The sequence below is a fragment of the Merops nubicus genome, unplaced genomic scaffold (genome assembly GCF_000691845.1).
Source record: "Merops nubicus isolate BGI_N331 unplaced genomic scaffold, ASM69184v1 scaffold7636, whole genome shotgun sequence".
In the NCBI taxonomy this organism is placed as follows: domain Eukaryota; kingdom Metazoa; phylum Chordata; class Aves; order Coraciiformes; family Meropidae; genus Merops; species Merops nubicus.
In genome coordinates, this window is record NW_008616872.1 from 28,280 (window position 1) to 38,960 (window position 10,681).

The 10,681-nt window shown below is 40.7% G+C and overlaps 1 protein-coding gene across 1 annotated transcript; it reads right to left on the minus strand.

The window, feature by feature from the left end:
- Positions 1–352: 352 nt before the first annotated feature.
- Positions 353–9,683, minus strand: LOC103775498 (ADP-ribosylation factor-like protein 8B; the record flags this gene model as incomplete). The annotated part of the gene is made up of 5 exons (XM_008942956.1): positions 353–742; positions 3,467–3,537; positions 6,926–6,993; positions 9,162–9,255; positions 9,610–9,683. Coding segments are annotated over 5 exons (357 nt in total), but the record flags the coding sequence as incomplete, so codon positions are not given.
- Positions 9,684–10,681: the final 998 nt, after the last annotated feature.

Consider the following 10,681-nt stretch of genomic DNA (forward strand, 5'->3'; position numbering starts at 1 on the left):
TGCTCTCTCTTTGTATTTTTCTCTCTTAAACAGAGACTGCAATTCCAGACTCTTTCATCTCTTAACACAGAAGGACAGGATTGTCTAGAATTTGTTCTATTTTTCAATTCCCAATTTTCATACGAGTCATTTAAATTAGTGAGTGGAACAACCAGGTAACTGCAGATGCACAACTTGGGAAACAACTTCTCACCAATAGCAGTACTTGAAAGTCTTCTGATTAACAGCATTTTATTCAAATAAGATGCTTTTAATTATGTTTTTAATTATTTATTGATACTTAACTACAGGTGTTTGCAGGAAAAATATTCTGTATGAATAATTATATGTTAAAAAAACCCAGTCACATCTGTTTCCACTGTGCCGTTTATTGAGTTTTAAATTAGAAAAAAATTACTAAGTATTTGACAATTCACATGCATCAACTCAAACATTTCAGCCCAAAAAAGTATTGATTTCTTTCAGTCTTGTATTAAGGCTTTCAGGAATTTCACCTAGGCCGACAAGTAACTGGATTTTTAAGAAAAGAACCAAGATAGAGAGACAAGCTATAACTCAGTTTTACTTCTGTTAACAAACACAATCAAAGTGAGTCCTGGTAGTATGCAGTTCATTCTTTTATCTTTACACTTGTGTATAGCTGATAGGAGTCCAAGTGATTGGGAAAGAGTTATCTTCAGTAATGGTTTTCTTCAACAGTGTCTTGATTTGGAGTGCTGAATAAGCCATTGTAATGTTATGTCTGCCAGGACAGATAAAACAAAGTGAAAAACTCAGCAGGCTGTTTGCATAGTGTAAAGGGATAACAGCACACCAGCAGGTTAATACAAATAAAAATAAAACTCAAACAAACAAAGCACAGAAACATCAAGTTCTCATTCACATCTAATCAAAAATCTGGTACTTAAGACTCCAAGTGGGTTTTTTTCCTATTGTTTTTTGTTTGTTTTTAAACTATGTGCATTTTGTGTTCTTGAACTCTGATGACTGACATCAAATTCTCTAAGTCACAGATGAAAAAGCAAAGATTTAGGATGACCATGACATGAACTGTGAAATCCAGGCTGTAATGCAACGCAGTGTGAGAACAAAGGCAGAAACACATGACCAGAAGGAAAAAGAAGTGCAAACATCTGACAGAGCATTAAGAAACCATTTAGGTAGGCTGTAGGAGTCCAAGGTTTCAGAAAGACATGCAACACTAGGCTAAAATTTGATAGCTGGAATTAGTACCCCTCCTGATACCATATAATGCATTAGGATGAAAACTGCAGCAGTTCACAAACTGATTCACGAACAGATGAGATGGTTTTTGCCTCAAGGCAGCAACATCTGTCAGGGAGGCAGGAAGATGTCAGGGGGTAGCAACAGCTCTAGCCCCTAAATTTAAATTTGTTGCCACATCTGTCCTCAGTTCAAGACAGCACCCCGTGAAGATCACGGCAGACCAGCTTCGGCACTGAGACCGCAGACAACAGCGTCCCACAGCATCTAAACCAAAGCTAATAGCTATTTACTCATCTGCCATGGTCTCTCAGGGCACAGAAACTGGCAGCCTCACACCTACACCTCCTGATGAGACCAGTTAGCACTGAAAAATTACTATCATCTCATTCAGCTGCATTGACATCAATCAAAAATGCACAAGAAGATGACAGCTCCCAGTCTTCTCCTTAACAGCCTAATAGTTTCATCACTTTAATAAGCTAAATATCTTTTCATTATAAGTTTTTCATTATAAATTATATTTTCCAGTCCTTTGAGCTCCCAAGGTTTTTGAACAACCTGTTCTCTGTTTCTCAAGGTCTCCCTCAAAATCTGACACGCGGTGCTCCAGTAGTGCCCACACAGATGAAACACACATGACACATGCAGTCTGCTCCCATTGGTTATTTCTTTGGGCGAATATTCAGGAGCCAGGTTAGCCTCTCTAGGCACAGGTACACTGGAAGACACTTGACTGATTCTCAGTTAGGATTTGAGTCTTTTTCATCACTACTCCCAGGATTTCCACAAGTAACCAATCCATCCTGTTCTACAGTGGTGGTGTTTTTTTTCATTGTTTTCCCATTTGCAAATTTTAGCATGCATTTTTTTGCACTTTTTTCCTCTAGGCCATACAAATGAAACAGGGTCAGAAGTTAAGCTGGTTTTTTACCAGTTGCTAGTCACAATACCACTTTTAAGCTCCTCCACTGTAGCAATGCCAATTTGATAAGGTTCAAGCACTGCATTTCTAAAACCTCAATCACCTTCAATGCCCTACACCTATCCAGATAATCCTGACTATGTTGTCTTCCTCAGTCCTTGTATCCCAAAGTCTGATCTTCCCCAGTGTAAGAGCACATTCAGTGTATCTCCCTCACTTAGCAAGAACGGTGGCACCCCAAGCTGCAGCAAACCTAGATCCTACTCCTTCAGACTAACACACCCAAATCATGTGCACCATTTCCAAGAGAAGCCCTCGCTGCCCAGCATGTCCCCGCACACAGCTGACATGTCCCCCTACATCCTGAAGGCCAGATGTCATGGCACAGTTTCCTCACCACCTCCATTCCCTGGTCCTCTCTGCTGAAGATGGAAATTTTCCCTGTGGCTGTTAGAAACTGGCTTTCCTCTCACTCCCACCGTCTCTCATTCAGCTGAGCCCTACAGAGCTACCCAGCTCTTCCAACAAGCCTGGCTTCCTCAAGATGCACCTGTAAACATCTACCCAGGCTGTGTCCTTCCCATCCAGCACCACCTGTCTTAGCCACACAGTGTGCAGGCAAGAGGTGTGGCACAGAGGCACCGTGCCCCCAGGCAGCTGCTGCTCCTGGCTCAGCCTGTGCCTCACCCTTCTCCTGCTCTGTGGAGGGAAGAGAAGGGGAGAACATGACAGAAGAAAGGGACAGGAAATTGCTAGAAAGTTGGAAGAGAGAAGAAAGGGCAAAAAGCAAAGGCAGATGGAAGAGAACTTCACAGGACTTTCACTGACTTCAGGATACACTCTTTGTGTCTCAAAGAGGACCAAAGCTCTAGGCCCTCAGTTTGAGGAACGCTGCCATACAGCCACATGCATATAGGTCCTGCCTAAAAAGTAAAATCATGTCTGGAGCAAAACACTTACCAAAATTAACTATCACCTAACAGTTGGAAGGCCTTCATATCCAGTTACTATTTTTTTCAAAAGTAACAAGAGTTTTTGTGAGGGAATAAATTACTTAGAGTTATAAATATGCTTTTCCAAGGCCCCTGTCAAATGAACTTAACTTTTCATTGAACTAAATAACTCTAGAAGTGACTTTTAAATTATACATAATTCTATGTTAAAACAAACACATGCAATATTTGCAATGGAATCTTTCAAAGTAAATTGAGATTTTCAGTTTTATATTGATGTTAGATATTCAAATCTCATTAACATTTTTAACATCTGATCCAACATACAAAGTATACACTGATAATGCTGTAAGAAGCAGCTTACCAATGTTATCCTTCTCTTTACAGGAAATAGAATAGCAACAGATTTCTCTGTCTTGAATAGCTGAAAGGTTTCTACAGAAACAAAAATAATAAAATAAGTAGTGTTATAACTCCACAAAGACTGACAACAGAAATTTCCATTAAATTACATGTTTTCTGCTTGTTACTCAGTGAATTCAATTCCACCGTCAGATATTAAATTTTTAAAATATGCTACTGCACATAAAAACTCCCACATCTCTTTAAACTATAAAGATTAAAAGGCTCTAGTAATTTCACAAAAATTCAGATTTCTCCTTAAGACAGTGTAATAACAGTGACTAATATAAAGACAGAAATCCAGGAGCTGAAAATAACATTTTGCAGTGGCAACCAAGCTGCATTACCATGTCTTAGCTTTCACCTTTTACCATTTTTTACTTGAAATTCATCGTTTTTATCTCCAATAACTGTTACAATCAAATAATAGTACTTAAATAATCACACCATTAATCTTCAGGATGTTTATACCATACTTAGGTCAGATCTGACTCCTACTTAAAAGGATGCTTCTACACGTAGGAAGAAATGAATTCTTAATTAACTACAGTTTCTTTCTGGGAATTTCCCTTCCCCACTTGGGGTTTCTTAGCACTTTGCTATTTTTTTCATTTACTTGTCCTCACCCAAGTGACACAGACATGGAGGAGACAGATTATGTTCCTGGAGCAGATGGAGTGGAGGTACCAAGAAGGAAAGAGTCAAGAGACTCTAATAAAGAACTAAACAGCAACCTCCCTGGACTTCAGGAGAGCAGACTTGGCCTCTTCAGGGATCTGCTTGGAAGAGTCCTATGGGATAAAGCTGTGTAGTGAAGAAGGGCCCAAGAAAGCTGATTAATGTTCAAGGATCATCTCCAAGCTCAAGAGAAGCCCACCCGAACGGGTCCAGCAAATAAGCCAGGAGGCAGAAGTGGATGAACAATGAACTCCTGGCAAAACCCAATTACAAAAAGGAAGAATACAGAAGGTGAAAGCAGGAACAGGTAACCTGGGAGGAATACAGAAACGCTGTCCAAGCATGCAAAGACACAGGACAGCCAAAGCCCAGCTGAAATTTGATCTTGTGAGGAATGTCAAGGGCAACAAGAAGGGTTTCTATAAGCATAAAGTGACAAAAGGAAGACAAGAGAAAATGCAGGCCCATTACTCAGTGAGATGGGGGACCTGGTCACACAGGACATGGAAAAGGCAGAAGTACTAAATTATATCTTTGCTAACAAGATCAGCCTTCAGGAATCCCAGGCCCCAGAGACCAGAGGGAAAGACTAGAGCAAGGAAGTTGTATCCTTGATGGAAGAGGATCAGGTCAGGGAAGACATAAGTAAACCAGACATAGAGAAGTCCATGGGCCCTGGTGGGATGCACCTACAAGCTAATGTCGCTGTGAGGCCACTCTTGATAACCTTTGAATGATCATGGCAACAAGGAGAGGTGTTCCAAGAATGGAAGAAAGCAAATGTCATTCATTTTCAGAAAGAACAGAAAAGAGGACCTAGGAAACTACACAAGAGTCAAGACTCAACTTGATCCCTAGGAAGGTCATGGAACAACTAATCCTAGAAGCCATTTTCAGGCACATAACAGACAAGAAGGTGATCAGGAGTAATCAGCATGGATTTACAAAGGGGTAATCATGCTTCACCAACTCAATAACCTTCTACAGTTTGGTAGATGAGGGGAGAGCAGAGGATATTGTGTACCCTGAACTCAGTAAGGCTTTTGACACTGTAACATCCTCATAGACAAGCTGAGGAATTATGGGCTGATGAGCAGATGTTGATATGGACAGAAAACTGGTTGAACAGTTGGGCTCAGAGATCAATCAGTGGCACCAAGGCTAGCTGGAGGCCTGTAACTAGAAGTGTAGTCCAAGGATAAACACTGGGTCCACACCTGTTCAACATGATCATTGATGTGGATGATGAGACAGAATGCACCCTCAGCATGTTTGCTGATGACACAAAACTGGGAGGAATGGCTGGTACCCCAGAGAGTGATGCTGCCACCCAGAGGGATCACCACAGACTAAAGAAATGGGCTGACAGGAACGTCATGCAGTTCAACAAGGGGAAGTGCAAAGTCCTGCCCTTGAGAAGGAACAACCCCAGGCACCAGCACATGACAGGGGCCACCTGCCTTGGAAATCAACCTTCCAGAAAAGGACCTAGGGGTGCTGGTGGACACCAAGCTGAACATGATCTAGCAGTATGGCAGAAAAGGCTAATGGTATCCTGGGCTGCATTAGGAAGAGTCCTGCCAGCAAGTCAAGGGTGGTGATTTTTCCCTTCTACCCAGCATTGGTAAGGCCATACCTGGAGAACTGTGTCCAGTCCTAGGCTCCCCTGTACGAAAGAGATGTGAAACCACTGGAGACAGTCCAGTGAAGGGCCACTAAAATCCTTAAGGGTCTGGATCATCTCACATATTAGGAAGGCTGAGAGAGATGGGACTGTTTAGCCTAGAGAAGAAAAGGCTCGGGTGGGATCTTATTAATGGGTACAAATATCTAAAGCAAGGCTGTAAAAAAGAGGCAGGACAAGAGGCAAGTCACAAACTGAAACACAGGAGGCCCCCTCTGAACATAAAGAAATACCTTTTCCCTCTGAGGGTGATCAAGCACTAGGACAGGTTGCTCAGAGAGGTTGCAAAGGCTCCATCCTTGGAGACATTCAAATGCCATGTGGACATGGTCCAGGGCAACCAGCTCTAGGTGGCTCTGCTTGAGCAAGTGTGGGGACAAGATGACCTCCAGAGGTCCTTTCCAACCTCAGCCATTCGGTGATTCTGTTACCTAAGTCTCAGTTTATTTGCTTAGACTTTGGACCATCCTTCTGTACTGAAACCTCATTTGTCTTCTTCATCTCGCTTGTGCTTCCGACCGATTAAAACTATGTGATTTGAGAGACAGAATCCTCTTCTGCAAAATTATTGCCATACCAGCCATGTGGACACAGCTGTGTATTTTCTTTACAATTACCCTTACAATGCATCAAATTTAAGTTAGTTTCAGTAATCCATAAGGATATGCTTTGGACACATCAAAAATATGTGAACTGCTTAAATTTACAGACAGTAGTTCAAAATGGATCTGTTCTAATGCCATAAGAGCATTAAGTGCCACCACATATGTTTTCCAAAAAGTGTAAGTGAGCCTATTACTATCTATAGCAGTTGGATCTTCAGTGATAGAAAAACAGGATTATCTGAAACAACTTTACACAACTGAAATAATAATCAAAAGAGGCTGCAGTCAGTTATCAGCCTAGATTGCTATTTCAACCACCAGCAGAGCTCAGCGGAGTATCTGAGATGTAAAATGGAATCTGCTATAGCTGGCTATTGCCATAGACTACCAATGATTTTCCCTTACACATTGAATTTCACACTGTTTCAGCCTTTTACACAGGCCAGCTACTTACAATTTCTCAATTAACTGCTTTTCATCCAGTGCACCTGGGAGGTCTCTTTTATTTCCAAGGACTAACACCTGAAAGAAATAATTCATATCAGTCTTAAATCCAGGAGCAATTAAAGTTTATTTTTGTCTTTTACCATTTACTGGCATTATTTGGGATACTGCAGCCAAGTATTTAGAACACAACAGCAGACATATTCAAAATGAGCAATAACTGTGGGAGCATGATGGAAATCCCACTTCTAGCCAGGGCCAGATGCTGGATGCACACCCTCTGAAAACTGGATCAACGTATTTCTGGATGTATCACTACCAGAAGTCTCCTCTGGAAGTGAATCTCTCCATTACAGATGGCATTACAGCACGGTGTCAGACTGCACCAAGTGGATTCCTTACGCATGTAACTAAACCTGGAGGACATCATGTACTAGGCCACCAGCAGACATTCAATCCCCAGGACCAGACTCATGTTAATGGAAAGTAGGGCCCCAGCAGTAGAGGCTGAGTCCTCAAGACCCAGACATGATTCTCTCTACAGTTTTGCTCCCCTGCTTCTTAATGATGACATACTGAACAGCCAGGCATCCAAACCATCTATCACCCAAGCACCAGACAAATGACCAGTTCCTCTCCCTCGCCTCTCAGCATCCATGGTAGAAATCAGAAGGGCAGCCATTGGGAATTAAGTCTGAGGAATGCAGAAAATTTACTGAATAGGTGCAGGAGAGCTTCCGAGCTCCTGCGCAACACTTAAGGCTTCAAGCGCAGATGAAGGTCAGATGAAGGGGCTGAGCACATTCTAAGATAAAGTAAGCAATGGAAGGTTTTTCTAATTGTGATTGCATTATTGTTTTCCAGACCTGTTACAATTCTGAGTCAAGATTGTCCCAGTATTTCCCATTAATCTGGAACACATTAAAACTCATTTCTTGCAGTCTGAGATTAATAAAGCTATCTTAAAATCTATAATACCAAAGCCCGAGTACAATAAATTGAAGGAAGTTCAATACTAGTTACTACCTGTGAAATAAAAATAAGTAAAAAATACATTACTGCAGCTTGGAAATTACTCTGCTGGTCAGGCTGGGCAATTGGAATGTGGTATTACAACATATAAAAGGAAAATAACTTAATTAGATACTTCTGGAGAGATGAGAAACCTATCATTGCAGGAAGGAAAAGTGCAAAATAAAGCAGGATGTGAAGACAGTACAAAGGACAGACAGGGTCACTCGCTGTGAATAGTGTGACTGTGGATTTCTGTAGGATTTGTTCAATATGTAACATTAAAAAATCAAAACAGTAACAGCAAACCTTATAAAAAAAACCTGAAAATAAAATGAAAATTCTCCTTCAAGAACAGATGTATGACAAGTTTTTCTCATTTTCAACAAATGATTTCATGTTGCCTGTCTGTCTAATCATCTTCAGATGACTTTGATCACTTGCACCGGGGCCAAATGTCCAAATATTTGCTTACAAAAAAGGGGTGAAGCAACAGCCATCAATTTGTAAGTGAATTCTTTCTGATTTGTATGTACCATTGTTTTCCTTCTTACAAGCAAAGGTATGAACCCTTGCTTGGTGATGTCAGCATCAAAAATCAGTGCTAACCTGATTGATTCCTACTAACTGTAAATTGGCAGATCACATTTAATTACATATTAGTCTCCACCTCCGTAATTCCTTACTAGAGTTTCAGCAGAATATACAATTCTTTGACACTTCTGACTTTTTTTTGCCATACAGTTTAGTTTGAAAAACTAAAAAGTCAACAAAAAGAAAAAAAACATCAGGACACAGAAAAAATCAGGCTCCTCCACAGTCTCTTGAAGTAGAAGACACTGTCCGAGGTTTGTGTCTCTGTTTACCTTCAGAAAGACAAACCTCATATGCCTTGAGATGCTGCCAGAAACATAACTGGGTCAGTAGTTCAAATCCAACCAACAAGGGGCTGGCCTGGAAATAATTACTGTCTGATAATGCCACACATGAAAATGATTTTTTTTCCAAATCTATTCTGACGTTTAAAGCAGAAAACGTACAAACACACCACAGCACTGATAAGATGCTGAGTTCTCTGAAAAAAATGTCACAACAATTTTTGTGAGAGCACTGTATGTATCAAGGCTGCATCACATTTAAGTTGGTAGTTTCAAGAGTCCAGAGGAAAAAATTCATGAGGGTTTAGTCTGCACTGTCTACATTCAAGTAATAATAATAATAATCAAATTACTTACTGGAATTCCATGCAACTGTGGCTTATCTATCAAACTGTGCAGCTCATTCTTTGAAGCTTCTACTTTTTCTATGTCTGCCGCATCCACCATGTAACTGCAATGGGAATATAGTTATTTATGGTATTGTCTATTACTTGCAGAAAATTGCATTAAAACATCTGAAATGTGACAAATGTGTCTGCACTGACAATAGCATTAAAGCAGTCCTGAGTTGTTTAGGACTTGCATTTATTAACAGAAGATACAGAATTAAATACAGGCTACGGGGGAAAAATGGCCTGGAATGTGCAATTACCTACACACCTGGGTTGCTGGATGTGTGAACAACACTACTCTTACCATGTCAGGTCACCTTATGTGATGGGGGTGGACAGGAAGAAAAGTGTATCTATATTAGTAATATATATTTGAAAATACATTTTCTATGGGCATACAGAAGAAAACTTACACAACTGCATTGACTCCTCTGCAATAACGCTCCCACATGCTTCGAAACCTCGGCTGCCCTCCAATGTCCCATACCTGGAAAAGGTAAGAATACCCCAACCCCAAAACATTTTGAATTGTACTAACAGAACAGAACTTTTCCATGCAGCATGCAGTTTGCACTGACAATGCCTAAATGTAGGCAGCTTTTTAGGTGACCATCCTCAAAAGACTGGTCTTCTCAGCCCCTTCCAGTCAAAGCAGGGGGACAGACACATTCACAGGGCAAGTCAGTCCTGTGATCTTAACAGCTCCAAAGTCCATTTGGAGAACTTTGCCCTTTCCCACTCACTGCAAAAGAAGTCTAACTCAGATACCAAAGTAAATTCTGCAAGTACACAGTCTAAAACCCAGAAAGAATAGCAAAACTGGATGAAAGGAGTTATGAAGTTGCATTTTTATGGGGCTAGGGAGCTGAGAATTAAGAACGCATCACGCCTTCAGCAAAAAGATGGGTATTAAGTAAATAAAGAGTTGGTCAGAGAGCAGATTGAGTCCACATAAAGGATGATACACTCTGGGAAGCTCCAATACCTCCACAGCTCTCCCATTTGTTCATCAAATGTGCTTGAAAAGACACATGGATTAACTGTCAGAACGAGAAAGGAAACAGTAGAGTATGGAAGGCCTGAAGTGATTAATCAGTGAATCTTAAGGAAAGGAAGCTCAAATTCTGCTTGGGATTTTATAAAGCTCCAATCCTGCAAATACTTATGCATGCTATTAGTGTCTGGCAATCCCACTGAATTCCTTATTGCTAAAAAGGCAGCACATTCTTTTTCTGTACAGGAGTTAACTTATTCTGTTTTGCTTGCAAAAAATCAGTATTTTGGTGGGTGAGAATAATCTTGCTTCAAAACTGCTTCCAACATCAAATACCAGGGAAAAGTTCTAAATCATGCAGGCAAGGGCTGTGTGATGATGTAGCTGTTGCAGCTACACCCAAAGACACTTATAAGTGCCACACCGATTCAAATAATGAACACTGAAAAATAAGAGGAATAGATTTGTTCCTATGTCAAAGAAAATGATTT